The 19,135-nt window shown below is 48.2% G+C and overlaps 2 protein-coding genes across 16 annotated transcripts in view; one reads left to right on the top strand and one right to left on the bottom strand.

Annotated features, from left to right (window-relative positions):
* The window catches only part of CASZ1 (castor zinc finger 1), a 239,741-nt gene extending 232,258 nt beyond the window's left edge, over positions 1–7,483 (top strand). For all 12 annotated transcript variants that reach the window (XM_065037510.1, XM_065037514.1, XM_065037513.1 and 9 more), the window contains one exon: positions 1,661–7,483. In XM_065037510.1, coding sequence (XP_064893582.1) covers positions 1,661–2,904 — 1,244 coding nt within the window. In that variant the 3' untranslated portion in view covers positions 2,905–7,483. The remainder of the gene's footprint in view (positions 1–1,660) is intronic.
* Positions 7,484–16,246: 8,763 nt separating this feature from the next.
* PEX14 (peroxisomal biogenesis factor 14) overlaps positions 16,247–19,135 on the bottom strand; it is a 68,026-nt gene continuing 65,137 nt past the window's right edge. For all 4 annotated transcript variants that reach the window (XM_065037544.1, XM_005514263.3, XM_005514262.4 and 1 more), the window contains one exon: positions 16,247–18,070. In XM_065037544.1, coding sequence (XP_064893616.1) covers positions 17,605–18,070 — 466 coding nt within the window. In that variant the 3' untranslated portion in view covers positions 16,247–17,604. The remainder of the gene's footprint in view (positions 18,071–19,135) is intronic.

The following is a 19,135-nucleotide window of genomic DNA, read 5'->3' as shown; positions in this document are numbered from 1 at the left end:
TACAATACCAGATGTTGGGGGTGAGGGGGAGCAGAGAGTAATTGGTCACAGATTCTCTAGCTAAGACCTTGCTAATTGAAAACCTGCAGTGACGGGAAGTTATTCTTTCACTGGTAGCTGGTTATATTAGTCTTAATGTGCAGTTTCCACCAGCTTCATGTCACTAAGATGGTCTGGCCATGGATGCCCAAGCTGGCATCCTTATTTGCAGGCTGATGAAAAGTGCCATGTAACAAACAGGTGTGGAAAAATCTTTTGTTCTTTGCTTATCCTGCAATCTGTGTAGCGTGGCCGTGCAAACCGTGCAAGAGATGAGGTTGCTGCTACTAGTCCCCTTGACTTGGATCTTTTAGTACAAGTCCAATTTAACTTCTGGATGTTTCCTTCGGTGATTGTCACCTTCTCTTGAAGGGCTGTCATTTGAAGGGCCAGATGTGGCAAAAATAGCATTCATCACTTTTAATACCTGCTTATCAGCCAGAAAAAGAAAAAAATCTACAACAGTCAACCAGATGACTGTTTCTTCAGTCTCCCAGACAAGGATGCAAGCTGCTCTGGATTCTCAGGCCCCAGGCACTGCATGTCACAAATCGCGCCTCTTTTTAAGAGGATGGCAGTTTCAGAATGAAGAAAGGCAAAAAGAGAATGTTTTAGTTGCGAGCTATAATTTCCAATTACACTCACAGTTCTGCACCTGGTGAGAAATTCTCGCCTCCAACCTTGTCCGTGCTGCATGTTGATACTGCAGATTGTGGTTTGATTCTGGAAGTAGCAAGCAGAGAAGAAAAAAAAGTTAATAGATCTAATGAGGTCGAGTCCTTGATGTCAGCGTGATCCTGGGGGACGGGAGCAGCAGCCAGTCCTGCTGGCCCTGTGAATGAAAGTGGAAGACAGATGAGGGCTCTTTATTTACTAGGGGCACCATGTGACTCCTGAGACCCAAGGGAAAGCTGTAGAACTGGTATTTTCTCTCAGAGTCCACTGGCTAGTGATGATGAGAATTAGCCCCATTGAACATCTGTCCATCTGTCTTTCTAAGTGCACTCATTGTAATATGTGGGCTCATTACAGTGAGGGATGTTGCAGTCTCCTGGCCAAAGTCCATCCTATTTCTATAAATTCCCCCCTTGCAGTTTTAATCACGCATGGGATCTTCCTTCACTGGCTGCCTGTCCTTGGCAGTTGCCGTGCATTACGAGAGCCTGGATGGGGAACAGTACACCTGTGAGGTTTTAGCATGCTTAAACTCTTCTACCATTTAGAACCCACTAAACTACAGTAAAACCGCTCAGTACTGGATGGGAACAAGCCACCTCCTCTGTATTAAACTCTGATTTGAGGAAAATAGAACTAGAGATTAACTAATCAGCAGGAGAAATTGTGGGAGTAGCAAACCAGTGAAGCAACAGTTAGCATTTGGACAAGATGAATATGCAAGAGCAAGGATTAGAGGCAAGGTGGGATATGCTGAGAATGGAGGAAGCAAAGTCGAGCAGGCACCAGCCAGCCCACCAGCCAGAGCACAGGCTTCCCTAGAGCTTGAGGGGTGAGCAGTGGCAGCCTTGTGCGCTGGCAGCTACAGCGCTTGCCGGGATGGTTGGGAGAAGAGGAGGCCTGGCTGTCAGCAACACCAACACCAGTCTTTGTTTTTTCTCCTCAGGGAATACCATCACTATGCCAACGGCCTCGGGGGCCAAAAAGCGTTTCTGGATTATTGAGGACATGTCCCCGTTTGGCAAGCGCCGCAAGACCGCGTCCTCACGCAAGATGCTGGATGAAGGGATGATGCTGGAGGGATTTCGGCGCTATGACCTCTACGAGGACTGCAAGGACTCCAGCTGCCAGTTCTCTCTCAAGGTTACCCACTACCACTGCACGCGGGAGAACTGCGGCTACAAGTTCTGTGGCCGTACCCACATGTATAAGCACGCCCAGCATCACGATCGTGTTGACAACCTGGTGTTGGACGATTTCAAACGCTTCAAGTCTTCACTGAGTTGCAACTTCCCAGACTGTCAGTTCTCTGGCAACAGCACACACTTCCACTGTCTGCGCTGTGGCTTCCGCTGCACTGACAGCACCAAGGTGACAGCCCACCGCAAGCACCACGGCAAGCAGGACGTCATCAGCGCTGCCGGCTTCTGCCAGTTCAGCTCGAGCGTGGACTGCGAGGTGCCCGACTGCAAGTACAAACTCAAGTGCTCCCACTTCCACTGCACCTACCCTGGCTGCAAACACACGGTGGTGGGCATGTCACAGATGGACTCGCACAAGCGCAAACACGAGAAGCAGGAGCGAGGGGAGCTTCCTGCCATCTCTCCTGGCCCCGAGGGCCTTGCCCACTCCACTGTCGAGTATGACATCCAGAACTCTTCCATCAGCCTGGACAGCTCCCTCAACCTCAGCACTGACAACAACAGCTCCCTCTTCTTCCTGCAGAACGCGGCTGGCGTGGGCCTCAATGATTCCCTGGACCTCAGCAAGAAGCAATCAGAAGTCGCTGAAGGTCCCTCACCGAGCAGAGCCGGGACCGCACCTCAGGAGAGGGGCGCGGTGGCATCTGGCTCTGGTGATGTGGAGGACGAGGATGACTCTTCCCAAGAGGATGAGGAAGATGATGAAGAGGAGATGAATGAAGAAGAAGAGGATGACGAAGAGGAGGATGATGATGATGACGATGAGGAGGATGATGAAGAGGAAGACCTGAACACAGATTCTGAAGAATCGCTGCCTGACCCTGAGGGCCTGGCCACTAAAGAAGATGGAGAACCAGAGGAGCCTGCTTCTTCCACAGACCATGGCGATGCTTCCAGGCCCCAGGGTGAGCCAGCCCCTGCTCCAGCCCCACCTCCTGCTCCAGCTGCTGCCCCAGCCGCTACCGTCACTCCAGCAGCTTCTCCTTAATCTTAGAGACAACAGCAGCAGTGGTTCGGTTTTGCTCTTACACAGAATTACTAAGAGGACCCCATATGAGGCAAGAACAAAGATTGGAAACAAACTCCGTGCCACACACACATGAGAGAGAGAGAGAGAGAGAGAGGCCGGAAGGAAACCCACGCTCCTCCACAGGCCCCATAAGAGAGACAGGCTGGCAGCAGGACTGGTGCTGCATCACTCCATTCTGCAGACACAGAACGTGGGGGCAGGATGCAGCAAAAACAAAAAAATACCCTTTTATATGGACATGAACGTTGAGGGTACCAGCTGCTCTGCCTTGTTCCCTGCATGGTGCGTGGGGCCTGTGCCCATCTGGGGACCCTTTGTTATGGGTGGGGCTCTATCCCCCCATTTTTCTTTCTGGGTTTTATTTTTCCATGTTTTCAGTTGTACGATATTAATAATAATCTCCACTTCTTGGAGGGGGGTGGGTGGGAACAACAGGTAATGAATTTTAGAAATATATATTTGTGTGTGTGTCTCGCTCTATATATATAATGTACACACACACACACACATATATAAAATTCAAGGAATTGGTGTCACAAAGACAACGAGCTCAGCTTTTGCCAGCGGGAAGGAGGGGTGAGGGGTGCGTGCTCTCTCTCTCTCCACCCCTCCCCCCCCTTCTCCAGCATTAAATGAATGGCATCAGACAGCAAGGGTGGGAGTGGGTATTTATTGTCACATAAATGAGGACGCATTAATGAATGAGCAGGGGTGGGAATGGGACACTCCTCTGTTCTTCCAGATCCTTTTTACTGTTAATGATGATAATTTTGAATGCTATTTATATTGTAAAACTTTCTCAGTCTACACTTTCTCTGTAGGACACCTCATCCCTGCTGTTCTGCCTGCAGGGATGTAGCTGAAGTAACTCGGGAAGGACGCAGCGGGCAGTTAAAGGGTCTGTCCCACTGGAGGACTGGGGTTAATCTCCCTTCCAGTTCCATCTCATCCCAACCCCCAGGTGCTTCCTCTCTGGTGAGGGTGAGGCGTTTTTCTGGTGCTTCAGTATCCCCATCTCAGGAGGTTGGGAGCTGACACTCTGTCCCACGGTGCAGCACAGGGAGCACCGTGCTCACAGAACCGCGTCCCAGCCGTTAGAGCAGCCTTGAAAATACTCCGTGCTCCCCACCCAGGCAGCCGTACAGTGACAGGTATGTCCCCCGTCCCCAAGCCCTCATCCCCGGCCTTTCACTGGGGATGGGCCGGTCTGTCTTTCTGCGTGGACGAATCTCTAGTGACTTCTGGGAGAGGGTGAAGGCAGCACTGCTGAGGGAGGGGAAGGGAGGCAGGTGCTCAGGATCCCACGGGACGTCCTCAGGCCGGGGGTGTCTTCTGCACTGGGGCGGGAGGGGGCACAACCCTGTTCTGCAGCACCCGCTGGCACAGTCGCAGTTTTTGCAGCTACAAAACATGAGGCTACTGCAACCTGCACAGCACAGAGAACTCAGAGCTGGGGGAGCTGCTCGCTGAGGCCAGGATCTAGTCCAGCTAAGAATTAATGCATTTGTGGGTCCATGCTGAGAAACTTTACCAAGTAGGGCTAATAGCTTGGGCACTGCGTAAGCCAGTGCAGCTGTGCAGTGTTTGACCTGCCACCTCCAAAGCTTGTTGGGCTTTCCCCTGGTTAGACACTCGTCCCTGCTCTCTGGGAACACACACTACATACAGGACACTGTCCCGACTCTGACAGGTGCAACAGTAGCTGTTTGACCCCAAATCCTCACCCGAGTCTGAGAGGGCAGGCTTGTCTACACACACGTGGGCTCCAGAAGGACTAGCTGTATGAATTATTTCTGCTAATAGTTATTTCAGTGCCAGTTTGTAAGTGTACCAGCCTAGCAAAAGGTTCCTTGTGTCTCAAGTTTGTCCTTGTTTTTTTTTAAAAAAAGTTAATTTTTTTCCTAAGATGATGCAGGCGCCCCTTCCCATCAGCTCCCCGAGCACTGCGGCTCCAGGGCATCCCCGTAACGTGTGCTCACCCTCCACAGATAAAGGCCTCGAGAAGTTTAGGTTGCCTTTTTTTTAATTTCCCTAAGGAAGCGGTGCAGATCAAGTCTGGTTTATAAACAAGCAGCTCAGCTGGGTAAATGTGGGGACAGAATGTTCAGATGATGTTTCAAAAGGAAAGGCAAAAACAAAGTTGTACAGTATTTTTCCTGTAAAGGTTATTACTATATATAGAACAAAAACGAAACCACCAATGCCAGGGGATGAGGGGTCACCTGCCTTCTGGACAGCCCTTACATATGGTTAATTGTGTGCAATTTGTTTCTTTTTTTTAATTTTCTTTTCTTTCCTTCAATGTAGTGTCTGTTTGCAGGGGTGGCAGGGGAGGGGGGGCCTTAGTGCTACAGTTTGAGGCTGACTTCACACTCCCAGCACTGAACTGGAGCTGCACGATTCCGAATTCTAACTTGAATTTTGTAGAGATGAAACAAATGAAAACAAATGAAATATTGTTATTACTAGTTTGTAGTTTATTTAATTCTTAGGAGATCTTTTCCTCTATCAGCTATTTGTGTGGCTTTTATTTTTATAGGGTTTTATTTTTGTTTGTTTGTTTTTGTTTTGTTTGGTATATCCCCTGCCCTCAACTGTGTGTTTTCTAGCACAATCCAATTCTTGAATCTAATGAAGCTCACGTTCCTGGGGCAGAGTGAGGGAGTGAGGCCCTGCAATTTCTAGAAATGGGATGGGGCAAAAAGATTTTACTTCAACAGCATTTGCTGCAGGTTCTGTACTTGTACATTTTTCCCATATTCAACTACTTAGTATGGTGATGGGCTCCAAGAGGAATCCTTGGACGTAACACGAGCCACATCTTGCAAAACAGATGTGTTTATTTTGTACCGCGGAAATCAACGTGATGTGTATCGGTGACTTTGTGGGAGCAGGACCGAGATGCCGCTGCCTCCAGCACAACAGCAGAGCTGCTGGGAGCACTGACGGTGCAATTCTGGGTTTGGTGGCCTAGCACTTGGGCCACTGGTTCCCATTCAGCACAGTTGGGCTGTTTCCTGGCTGTTTGGAGCCGGGAACCTGCACTGGGACGCAGTGGTTTTACCTCTCCCCTTCCGTACCTCACCAGCTCCGCTGGCTGAATCACACAGCAGCGGGAGGGAGCAGAAGCGTGTGCAGAAAAGGGGTGAGAGCTCCACCGATAGCTCCGCTGCCGCCAGCCCCCGGCGCACATCGTCCCGGGAGGCAGCGCCAGGCAGGTGCGGCAGCAGGGCCTGTGTTTATCTATGCACACCATTTTCTCCCTAACAGCTCAGCCTTTCTCCCCAGCTTTTATCACCTCTGGATAAACACCCAGGAGCTGGCACAGGGAATGAGATTTCTTTCCCACCAGGCTACTGCTGATCAGAAGGTCAGATGCCCTCGCAGGACAGTGGCTCCAGGGCCGCCCAAGAGTTGCTGTGAATCTCTCACTATGTCTCTGTTTGCAGCAACAACAACAGCAAATAGTCAAGAAAGTTATTCCCGTCTTTTTATTCTGCCGTGTTGAGGTTTGGTTCAGCTAAACTCTTAAGCAGATGCTCTCTGGGTTTAAGCCCCCGCTTAAGTGCTTTTCTGAACAAAGGCCTCAACAGCACGAGGAGCCCTGTTAGAGCACGGTGGGGTTTCCACTTCAAGCGATCATGTCAACAGGACTGTTAGACAAGAGAGTGACCAGAGAGGGAGAGTCAGCGCACTGCGAGGAGGGGGAGGAGAGAGGGAACGGACTGTTCAGAACGAGATAAAAACCAAACAAAATGAACCTGGAGATGGACCCTCCTGATCCTGCCACCATTCACTGCTGAAGAGCAAAAAACGAGATGAAAACGATTGACTAGATGGTTCGTTGTAGCCACAAACTCAACTGGATTAAAGTCTGTGTGGAAGGAATTTTGTAAAGAAAAAAGAAAAAAAACTAAAAAAATTTTCCAATGTAGCAAAAAAAAAAAAAAAACTTTAAAAAAAAAGACAAAAATGGAAAAAAAAAAGACAAAGAGGGAGGATTCTAGCCTTTTGTAATCTCCATATTGCACACTAGGACTATAAGCCATCGCTAGCTCATTTGGAAATTTAAATGTGTAATTTTTTTGTTTTGTTTTGTTGTTTGTTTTGTTTTTTTTTCTTTCCGTGGGGGAGGGGCGGGAAATAAATGCTTGAACCACCAATGCTCTTTTTAATGTTTTATAAATATGTATGTGTATATATATAAATATAAAAATAATATGTATGCACATATATATGTGTGTGTGTATATATCTATATGTATATACATATATATAGATATATAGATATATATATAGGTTTTGAGACAAAAATGCAGAAAGTGAAAAAAAAAACACCCTAAACAGGATGGTGTGCTCTGATTTACTTGAATCTGGTCTCTTCAGCACCTGCGTTATTAAGAACTGAATATTTTTCCACTTGAATTTAGTGCTATTAGAAATTTAATATATGTGTTTTATTTATTTGATTTTTTTTTGCATGACTGATGCAAGGTTTGACATTTTCACTCAATAAAAACTGGAAAAAAAACCCCAAAGTTTTAAGTGATCAAGTTGTCTTCTTGATTGAGGTGGTTTCTTATCTTAGGAGCTAACAAGTCTTGGCACGGTTTGGGTCTCTCAGCGCTGCAAGTAGAACGATGGCCCCGCACCCGTTAACACCAGCACTGAGGTGGGAAGTGCCACAGGAACCGAGTTCTCTTTACGTGGACTATGGCCTCATGCTTTTTAAGCAGCCCTCTAGTTTTATTTCAGTGCTCATCGGGGCTCCTTACAGTAGTGGTGCCTGTTACATCTCCACAGTTTGTCAAACTGGGACCTGGAATTAGAGATGTGACCGCTCAGGTGCTGACTCTGCCCTTCCTGCCTTGGCCTACAAACTCAGGGTGGTGAATTGGGATCTGTGGTGGAACCTGAAACCTTAACAATGACATTCAAAGGCCACTAAATCAATAGGGCTTTGACTATCACCCTAATGAGAGAGAAGCATGAATGAAACGTCCTGCGGGGTCTAATAAATCTTTTAACCCCCACGAAAATGCAATGTTGAAGCCATATACTTCAGCAGAATTTAGCAAGAACACAGGAAGCTGTATGCCACGCATCAAAGATCAGAACGAAAGCATTTCTTACCTGGCCACTCCGTAGCGTTTTCCTGCTGCAGAACCTTGTATACACCATGCGCTTGCAAGTGCGGCGACTGCCGTCTGGGATGAGAAAGTCTTGCAGGCAGGCGGGTGTCCCGACAGCCGCGGTGCGACACGGCACTGCTTGGTACCTCGGATCCAGCGGTCGTGAGTGCTGACTGTAAAGGAACGATAGATTAGATTAAAAAGGAACGATAGATTAGATAAAACCTCTGCACGCTCAACACAGCCTGTCCCCACCATTCTCCTGGCCAGGGCTCATGCCCGGGCACTTCACACCAGAGGCGGGTCTGGAACAGCCTTTCATCACCAGCATCCCTGCTCTGCACAAGGCCAATGGGGACGGGCAGTAAATGTCATTTTACTGTTGGGTCACTGGTGAGGCGCAAGGGCTGCACAGACCAGCACGCATCCAGCTGCTTTCCTGAGAAAAAGCCGGGCTTGAGTGCGCTGGAAATTCCTGAGTGGCAGGAATTTAGGTGTCTGTGTATCCATCCCCTCTCAGCCACCGTCACAGCCACAGACATCGTTCTGATGCCTGTCCTGCCAAAGTGCTGCTGGGGATGCGGGGAGAGCAATGTCCAAGTTGTTTTGCGCAAAGAAAAGCCCTCCTGTGTGGCTCTTCCCATCTCAAAGCAGCTGGGTCTTTGCACCTCTCTGCCACCCGTCAGACAACCCAGGGGCAGCAAAGCAGCACCTGCCAAGCCCCATGCATTGGCAGCAACTGCCTCCTTATTAGCAGGGAGGATTAGACTCCTCTCTCTTTCAAAGCCCACTCGTTGCTGTGCTGCAGCTCCCAGCCATCCTGTTTTCGGATGTCATTATCTGAACATGCTCCTAATCCCACCTCGGAGCACAGAGGTTTGTTCTCACTGGAGCTCTGCCCACAGCACAAGGGTATTTACATGACTGTTTCTGGGGGGACAGGACGTGAATGACACGACTCACTGCTTAAAAGCTCCTGCTGGAACTTGCCTGCTCTTTGTGGAACTCTGCACTTCGTAAAAGAATGAGCAAACCACGGGAGAAGCTGCAAGTAGAACAAACGAAAGCCTCACCATTGCATTCATTCCAAGCCGCCGCAACCGGTGCCGCTGCAGCTCTTGGTCTGAAGGCAAAAACTGGGCAGTCGCTGCTGCTATTACATTTTTATTACATCAAGAGTACATGTAACATGATTTTTTTGTGAGTGCAAGACCCTACAGCTACACACATCGCCACAAAACTACACTGCCCGTTTTACATACACCAGATACCAACTTTTCAGCACAGTACCAAGTCTTCAGCACCTACCAACATAAGCACCCCCAGCAGGAGTATCCTTTGGCACCAGATGAAACATAAATCTCAAACAGAGGAGCACTACTTTCCACTTTCCGAACAATTTGAGACTTTAAACCAATAGAGGCAGCAAAAGTTCAATCGCCTCAAACATGCAGAAGCAGCATTCAAGGTATTTTAGGACACAGAATGGGAGACCAGGTGGCTCTGCTGCTGCTTCCAATCCTGGTTTTTAGACGTTATTATCCTGGTTTTCAGATGTTATTAACCAAGTACTGTCCATGTTGCTCAGGTACGGGAGTGAAGACAGAAACCAGCCATTAACAGATGGCCATTAGTTAACAGGTAATAAATGCCTTGCAAAAATTATTTTCACCAGGCACTGGGTATAAAAACGCAAAGCAAGAGAGAGGTATTTTGACACAGAACTGAACAAGAGAGTGCGGACCAGATGTTTAAAGCCAAGTCCTCCACTTCTCTTCTAAATTTCCCTCACGGCTCTGCACAAGCCCCTGCGAAGAACTAAGGTTCTGAACCATGGTACATACAGACTGCATCACCTTGCTTGTGTCACAGCCAAGTTTTCCATTTGTACCTGCACTTGTGTTCACAAACCTGCAGGTGCCTTTCGGAAGGCCAGGAGAAGCCCTTTGAAAAAAGCAGCTCTTGGGGAACAGGAAGGAGAGGAGCTATAACCAAATATCCCTCCCCCGATCTGCATAGAAGACTGAAGCTTTCAAACGTGGCAATAAAATCTCACATCATCTTCAAGGGGAACTTGAACTTTAAAAGACTTTTCTCAAAGTCAATGAGCAGCTTGTACCTATTCCAAACAAAAAAAGCACGTAGATTGCTGGAAATGTTTTTGGAGTTTCACATATGAATAAATAAATAATTTCTGCCTTTCTCTACAAATCAAGGCAGAACTTAGTTTAATATGACCAAACTTGGAAAGAGTGAGAGCATGCACAAATGTATCTGTACACAAGACTTGCACATGCAACTACAGCAAAATATACAAGTTTGCCTAATGGCAAGACGGTTTTGAGTCCTCTGTTGCAGACAATATTCCATGGAAATCCAAAATCTAGGCAGGAAGCCCCACTTTTTGGGTCTCTGCTGTCTTGAACAAACTTCTTGAACTGCAAGCTGACAACACCCAACTCTGGGGGCAGCAATCTCTAGGAAAGTGGTGAGGGCAAAGGGGAGAAAGGCATTGAGGAGCATTTGTAGGTACACCAGGTGCTAGAAGAGATGACAAGCTCTTCGTGCCAGCTCTGGGCCGAGAAGTGGGCTCACTGGCGTCCCTGACACGCACCTTCCCTCACAAGGGCCAGGCGCCGGCTCAGGAGACAGGAACGCGGCCCCTCCAGACGCACATTTGTCATCTCACCTGGGGGTACAGGGCGCTCTGGCCCCCAAAGTGCATTGTGGCTGAGGAGGGGTGGCCAACAGCGGCAGCTTCCCTCCTTCCTTTTGCTCTTTTTTGGCAGGGAAACTCTTAAACAAACAAATGGAGAAACACTGAGGATTTATGTAAACAGCTGAAGATTTATCTGACAGGCAGCCTGAGCCTTTCCCTGCCCCCCTCCCCTCCCCACAGGCAGGGTGCTGCCTCCTGCTCTTGCCATGACACCACCAACGGCATCTGCCCCCAGCCCTTGCTGTCACCGGGACCACCAGGGACCCTCCTGTGATCCCCAACCACAGCCAAGCTCTGCCTAAATGTCAGAGCTCTACAGCCCGAAACATTAAAGAGAATAAAACAAAGCCATTTGATCTGTGGCCAGAGCAAGTCACAGCCCCTCACAGGGACACAGGCTCGCTCGTTCCGCCGCCAGGCACTAAACCCCCAAATCAGGTCTCGGCTACAGCCCCCAGGCTGGTAAGATGGAAGGGAACCAGCTCCGGCGGGTGGCTGGAGGTGACACTGATGTCCCTGCACCAGGCTGGTGACACAGCCACCTGGGCAGAGCGGCCCCGACACCGCTGCAGCTGGGGCGCATCCCTCTGCAGAGGGACACGGCTGTTCACCGGGCTGCCCTATCACACCAGCAGACTCTGCAGGAGTTTGCAAAGTTGGGGAAAAAAAGGAGCAAAAATCAGATGCAACAGTGTTCCAAGGGTTCCAATTTCACCTGGCTCATTCTGGGGAACGCAGGAGACTGTGAAGCAAGAGGGAGCCCCAACTTCCAGCTCATCCCCCAAACGCGCTGTGTGCTGCAGTGGCAGCATTGGCATTACTGTACAGCAATGCGCTGACACAAAAACACACGAGTAAGGAGGTGAATGGGCATGCAGAGATGAAATCTACTGTTGATACTGTAAGAGAGCAGGAAGCAAAGAACAGTTCATCTACAGAGCAAAGCTGCAGCAATTCAGCAATTTAGTCTTTTGTGCATGCACTGATCAGTTGAAACTGCCTAAGTAAAGCTGATCTGCACAAAGAATGTCCACCCAAGAATTCGCTCTGGTTTAATTAAATCAGTTAGAGAAATTAATTTCAAAGAGGTGTTACTCTAGCTCCGCACAGATAAAACCTCAGTGCCAGCTTACAGCAGCAGAGGGATAAAGTTGGAAACAGCCTGTTTCTGAAGTGTTAGAAATAAAAAGGAAAGGGCAGGATGGGAGGCTGAAAAACCAACCACGGGGATGCTGTACAAAACAGACACACCGGGCAAAGTGACAGAGACACACAAGCAGCTGGCACAGCGACGGACACGAAGAGAAAAATACACAACAAATAAGCCAGTTGTACTTCTAGGTCCTCTGAATCGGCCCTGCCCAGCCTATCACCTTCTCCCTCAGGAGACACAGCCCCAAGGAAAACCAAGTATTTTACCTAAAACAGAGAAAACCCCAATGTCAGATCCCCCCCCCCCCCTTCAGGCACTTTACTTGCAGCAAGCATCATAAAACATCTCACATTATTTTCGCAAATACAGAAGAACAAATCCTGAAGGGTTAAGCCCTTTAGCAGATGCAGAAAATGAGGATTTGGTGGGAAAATGGGTGTTCTTCTAAGATGCTCCATATTGTAAGTAACCCCGAGCACTCCTTGCAAAGCATTTGGGGAGATTTTTAGTCTGAAAGACACTTTACAAAAATAAATTGTAATTGAGTTTAATAATCTTCCCCTTTTCAGAAAGGGCCTGACAGATGCTGCCTAGTGCTCACTTCTGCCCCATTTCAAATATTTTTACCTTATTTGGATGAAATATATTATTTTTCTAATGAAAGGAGGTCTTTTTTTTTTTTCCGAAGAGCCGGTTTCCCTCCGTCCAGCTGGTGCCTTTATTAGGTTAGTGCCTGCTCCCTTTTGGGGATGGGATTGTTTTTCTCCCCGAGCTGGGAGAGCCCATGCCAGCCCCTCCATCTACAAGTGCACAGCCCAGAGCTTCTGCTGCACAGCAAGTGGAGGAGTTGGGCCCTGCCCTCCATCTTCCCTGATTCCCCAAAATGGTACATTTCCATTATTTTATTTCATTTTTCGAGCATGTACATAGTGATAAAAGCCAGCTTTTCATCAGCCTAATAGGTAGACACAGCTCTAAAGGTGCCTTTAGAATCTGACTCCTGAGGAAGGAGCATAGTCTGGGGATGATAAAAGGGAAAATGAAGAAAGCTGGAAGCTCTCTCCTGTGCCCTTAGGTAAATAATTTCCCATGTTTCACTTCCCAGCATCACTATATTTATGTTTTCAGTCCCTGGAGGCCAAGCCCCTCTCTTGCTTTGCACTTGTGTACCACCCAATGGTATAAGAGGTCAGGTCCAGGCTGGAAGACTCTCAGTTCAAGCTTAACATCAGATTTTGGTGTGCAGGGTCAGCACCATATACAATTTGTGCTTAATATAAAGCACCACCACACAGCAGGGATCTTCCAAATCTTCCTGTGGCCAAAGCCCATGGGAAACACTTATGTACTCCACAACCTGCTGGGTATGGACAGTCTAGTTGAGCATGGAGACCTTGACTTCAACACAACAGATTTGCAACAAATAGCTCCTCTGGATCTGCTGTTAGCCTTTGTTTTCCCCAAACACCACACTACCCCACCAAAAGAAAATCAAAGGCAGCTTCCATTTCTGTAGCAGGCACTGCAAACGAAAGCAACAGCGTAGACACGGACTGTTTTTCTCCCGAGACCCCTCCCTGCCCAGGCAGCACCCCAGCATGTACCATATACCATATCCCTTCCACCAGCACACACCAGGCCAGACCTTCTGGCAACCCTTCTAACAAAGCAGGGCGAGGGAGCCACTGGAAACACAGCCAGTTCCCCCACTCTGTTGAAGACAAGAATCAAGAGAGAACATGGTTATTCAAAAGCACTTACTTGCCAGAAGAACCCGAGCTGCAGCAAAAGCAGCCCAGGTCTGAGATGTCTGCCCCGGGCGGGCAGGCGGGTGAACTGGCCGGCGCCGGCTGCTCCAGCCCGTCGGGCACAGCTGTGCGGCCGGGCTATCAGGGACAGTGGCTGCAGCTGGGCTGCCTGCAGCCTCGCTCTGCCCTGCCCTGCCCTGCCCCAAGGCACAGCAGTTGGTGGGGGCTGGGGCTTTTGGGGGAGCTGCAGGACGTAGCATGAAACCTGCTTCCCAAAGTTGGCTCTTTCTGCAACGTGGCTTTGTCACATCTCTGTATTTCCCAGCCAGTATTTTTTATCATCACATGTGGAAACTGAAGCATGCTTGTAAGTAAAATACTTCACAAAGCAGTAAGATGGCAAGAGATACTACAGCCCATCCTCTTTCTCTTTCCCAAACAATGTTAGGTTACACCCCAACATGCAGAAAATTTTCCTGTTTCTGAACAAAGTGCACCTCTGTCACATCTGGGGGGAGGAAGGTTGGACAAAGGTGATCAGGAGACATCTCTTTTAACCCTCTCCCACTTTGTCACATTTTTTGAGTTCCCAAATTGCTCTCGCAGCTGTTGAAAAGGGAGCTGTTGTATCCTCAAATAATGGGAAGCACCAGAGCAGAGGCTCGGAGGACTTCACTGAAATGCGCTCAAGTTACCCGGTTCAGAGGAAACTCCCTTCACCTGCTTTCTATACGCTCTCAAGGACTTACAGAAATCATGGTATGAACCCACTGAACTCACCAACCAGGGTGTTGTTATTCTTCCTGTGTCAAAACAAAGGCTGATCACACAGTACAACAGAGTACTTGAATAAGCTGGACGGTGGGTAACTGCTGCTGCCGTCTTGTTCTGCAGAAAAAAGGTTCGCTACCTGGTCACCTTTCAGCTAATTCCCAGTGTCTACTGGCCAGTGGGCTACACACCTCACAGGGCAGCTGAGCTAAGAAGTTGTTTCTAGCAAAAGAAGAAAAAATATTACAAGTTAGAAGTCAGGCTACACAGTTCATAAGCACTAAAATACCCTACAACTACTGCTGTGCTGCAAAGACAAGGAACATGAGATAGAGGAATTAAACTTGTGATTCATGACAATACCTGCTGGTAAGGAGGTCTGGCTTCTTCCAGAGATCCTCTGCCGGCAGGTTGGATCTCTTCAACAAAGTGCACAAACACCCATCAGCAGCCAGAGGTCCGCAGTTAGACTTTTTGAGCAACAACGGCAATGATGGAGTTTTCTGGGATTCATCGGGTTGGGGAAAGGAAAAACTGTGGCCTATTGAATGGGTAAAGGTTGTAGTAAGGAAAAACGGAGGGAGGGGAAAGGGCTTTTTACTCCGCACCAGAAATCTTGAGGTAAATGAAATGGACACTGGCAACATGGAGGAAAAGGGGTGAAAAAAGAACCCGCAGGGATGCCTGTACTGTAAACCTCGTAAGTCACTCTGCAAGGCACATACCTCAGCAACATATTTTCCACATTTCACCAACTGCTGTTGTCCAGGCACTTTCTATTTTCAAAACCTTCTATGTATATAAAATGTACACAGGCAGGACAATACTTTTTCATCACGCCCCTGCGTTCAGTCGTGTTTTCTTTTCACAAGGATTCTTGGCTTGGAGAAATGAAAAGTGCCATCTCTTAAGAAAAGCCTTTCCTTTTAAACACTTTCAAATTTGCCCTGTTTTAGCTAAACGTGACGTTCTTTGTGAACGTTAAACAGTAGAGAGAGAGACTGAGAGGGAGAGAGAGAGACACACACACACACTCACTCCTGGGGAAGATATTCGTCCATTTAAGGAATGAGAAATCATCACATTCAGCAGCAGGTCTAAATACAGTAATATGAAGGTCCCTTTCGCTCCCCCTGAGCAGGAAAATGTCACTGTGTACCAGACACCCAAATACTCAGGAATCAAGTAAATCCCTCATTTTTAAGAAGGGAGCCAAATACTTCTGTCGAACAAAGATGGGACTGCAGTAGCTCTGCATTTCTTGCTGCACGCCGTTTCTCTCAATGGCTCCTGCGCTGGCACGGCAGGGTTAGAGCAGTCACGGGAGCGGCACAGCATTCCCTGCAGATAAGACGAAGGGGCCGTGGGATCTCTTGCACGCTCCCGTCAGCACCTCCTGCTGCCGGGGTGCAAAGGAGCGCGATGCTGCATTCTGCACCCCACAGAGCCTCCTGCTGCGAGGAAGGGAACCCAAACAGCTGCATTTTACTCACTGGATGATATACCCATCTCACCCTCTGCAACACTGGAGGCAATCTAGTGTTAGCGTGCTGTTGGAGCTATTTATAGCGTACCTTATATTGCACTTACACCGTTCTCTCCACTGCCTCCTGCTGATACAACCTAGTATTGGAGAAGTCAGAAAACGAACCATAAATGTCCTTCAGAAAACATTTTATAAGGACTGAATTTCTGTAATAGTCCCTTTTCCCTCCCCTTTACCACCCTGCATACATATTTCTCCCCAAAATAAGAGCCACAGTAATCCAGTAACAGCCTGGTGTTAAATAGTGGTAACTCATATTTATTACAATTATATACAATTGTATTTTATACTTGAAATCTATACATGATCACACAGACGAGCACACTTGCTTGGTGAGGACAGTGAGACTCAGTTGTTACAAGAATTGTTCTGCTAAGAGGCTCTGATGCAGTGAATAATATAATTGGACGCCACCATTTTACCAGCTGAGAACACAATGCTGCAAATGAGAGGTTTCAAAATTCACTGGTTTAATTTGTGTATAGCCCAAACAGGGCAAAAAAAAAGGCTGGACTGGGCAAGGAGGGCCAGTGGTGTAGCTCAGAGCCGGCCTGCTCTCTGCTCTGCGCAGACTGCTTTGCTGAAGCAGGGGCCTCTCACTGGGCAGGGAGAGGTCTCAGCCGATCACATAAGATGGGTTTTCTCCTCATTTAGGAAGAAAAACAGGATAAGAACCATTTCAAAGATTCAGAATTAACCAACTATTTCAGCATCTGTTATCACCCCATTCATTCATTCAGGGCAGCTATAAATAAAATTATCTCAAAAACTGATGTGAGCTCCTTGTCTTTGGAGGAGGAAGGGTAATAACTGGGATGAGTGGGGCCAGCTTCTTTTAAAGCCTTCTTTTACTGGGAGCAATCAGTAACAAAACCACCTGTTCTCATGGATTTTACTGTGGCCATGAAACCTGGACTTGGTCTCTAGCAAGAGGCCGCTTTGATGAGTGTGGGGTGGAAATAGTGTTCTTTGGACCCCACAGAAATGTAGTGCTTTTAGATGCTAGGTTGTTTCATGAATTTGAGTCTTGACATAAGGCTTGGAAAAGCCAAGACTGAGATCTGGTGAAGAATTCAGGGTTAAAACATTCTTTTTTTTTTGGCAACAGAATATCAAGTAGTTTGAGGAATAAAACAGAGGGTTATTTTGGGAAACAGAACTGATTTGGGCCTTATGTGGGGATTAAAGGCTTGTGAAATCAAAGAGCTCAGGACAGATTGGTTTCTGAAATTGGATAGATGGGTTCCAAGATGCAGCGAAGAGGCTGTTTCAGGAGAGACAGTGTTTTTGTAGGAGACTTATTCTGTAGTTGTGGTGCATGGTAAGGCGATTGGTCTTCCAGCCTAGGCAGTGACCCCAGCTCATGGGGAGAAGGTGGGGGTGGGGAGAAGCAGCCACTGCAACACTGCGAAGCCCTATGGTGAAACAGGGCCCACCTTGTTCTCTGGGCAATCATGACCCTGCTCAAGGTCAATCATGGGAGAATCACTGGAGGGGATGATGGCACTTCTCTCCACAAAACGGGAGAGGCGCCAGGGACAGTGCAGGAGGCGAGGGAAGATGTACAGCAGCAGCAGCAGCCAGGGTGCCTTAGTCAATCTCATTCTCGTTGCTGGCTCCCTCAGGTCTTCGTAGCTTTTCCACTTGCTCATTAATCTGACCATCCCCTCCTCGCCGGTCCTCAGTCTGGACACCCAGACATTCCTCCTCATCCACATGGCTAACATCATCATCCTCATCGTCCTCTTCCTCCTCTTCGTTCCTTTTGGTTTCCCTTTTCTCCTCCTCACCCTGCACCTCCATCCGCACTTGGCTCTTGACGTCGATCACGGCCTTGTTGCCCTCCTCAGCGCTCAGCAGATGGCAGCTGACCTTGGAACCCTCCGGGCTGTGGTTCTCCTTGACTGGGGATGAGGTGGTGGACTCGTTGCTGACAGGTGAGATGTCACTGCTGCTATTGTGGTTGGCCACAACAGGGTTGGAGGGCGAGCTTGGCTTCACCGGGATCTGCCATGACGGGATCTTAGGAGCCGAAGGGGAGGGAGGGAACTGCCTCCTTGGGGGAGAGGAAGAGGGGGAGAAAAGGAGAGAAAGGGGCTTTTATTAAAAACACTGATGGGTTATCATTAGAGAGAATGGTATTTGCAGTGGGGAAGTCATGTAAAAGCAGGACTGAAACTGCAAGTCTCCTTCGTCATAAATGAACAAAACCAAGGCCACTTTACTTCTTCAGCCAGAATCTCAAAGTGCTTTACAAGCACTCAGTAATTGAGCCTGCACACACAGAAAATATCACAGCTGTGCAATGTGAAGTACTAAAATGATCTGGTTTGGCCAATTTCACAATGTAAGCTACCACTCAAGAATGCTGCCTGTGGGAAGACGTGAGTGATCCTTTATAAAACAATCACTAATGAATTGGTAAAGAAAATCCCCACTGGAGCAAGAAGTCAGACACATCAGGTCCTTGTGCCTGAGCCAAGGAATTTCAGCACCTGGTTCTCGCCTCCACTGCGACACACAGCTATTGCACGCTGGCTCATTATAATCCAGAGCCCATCTCCTAGTCCCAGCATGCACTTTACATGTTTGGGCCAGGTCCTGGCTGCCGCAAACTGGTTCAGCTCCTCTGACATGAATGGAGTCATACTAGTTTGCACCAGCTGAGAAGCTGGCTGCTCTGCCCTCAAGTCCTTTCCAGGTTGGCTTTAAGGATTTGATAGTGGCAGGTAACAGCCCTAAAAGGAGAATCCAGTACCAAACAGGACAAATGTAAGTGCAGTGGGGAACACTGGTGCCTTCAGAAAGTCATCCATCATGAAGAGTAAAGCTAAAAAGCATGTCTGATCTAGTAGTCCCCATCCATCCTGGCTCGTGCGTGTGAAAAGTGGGAGTATGAAGAGGCATCGGATCCTGAAAAGGATGCTGTGTGGCAGGGAGTTCTCATGCCCCTCAGGTGAGCTGGTTAGTGCCATGGATGAGAGTGGAGCAGACAAAAGCTGTCTGCTCTCCTACAGTGAGCACTTGAACACAAAAGATTACTTTTTCTTAGACTGAACTAGGAACAGTAGTTGCTCTCATCTCCCTCTTCCTGCTGCCACCATCAGCCATCAAAGTCTTA

Source organism: Columba livia, chromosome 21 (assembly GCF_036013475.1).
Source record: "Columba livia isolate bColLiv1 breed racing homer chromosome 21, bColLiv1.pat.W.v2, whole genome shotgun sequence".
Taxonomy (NCBI): Eukaryota; Metazoa; Chordata; class Aves; order Columbiformes; family Columbidae; genus Columba; species Columba livia.
The sequence above is the reverse complement of the archived record's forward strand: the minus strand, read 5'-3'. Positions and strand labels throughout refer to the sequence as shown.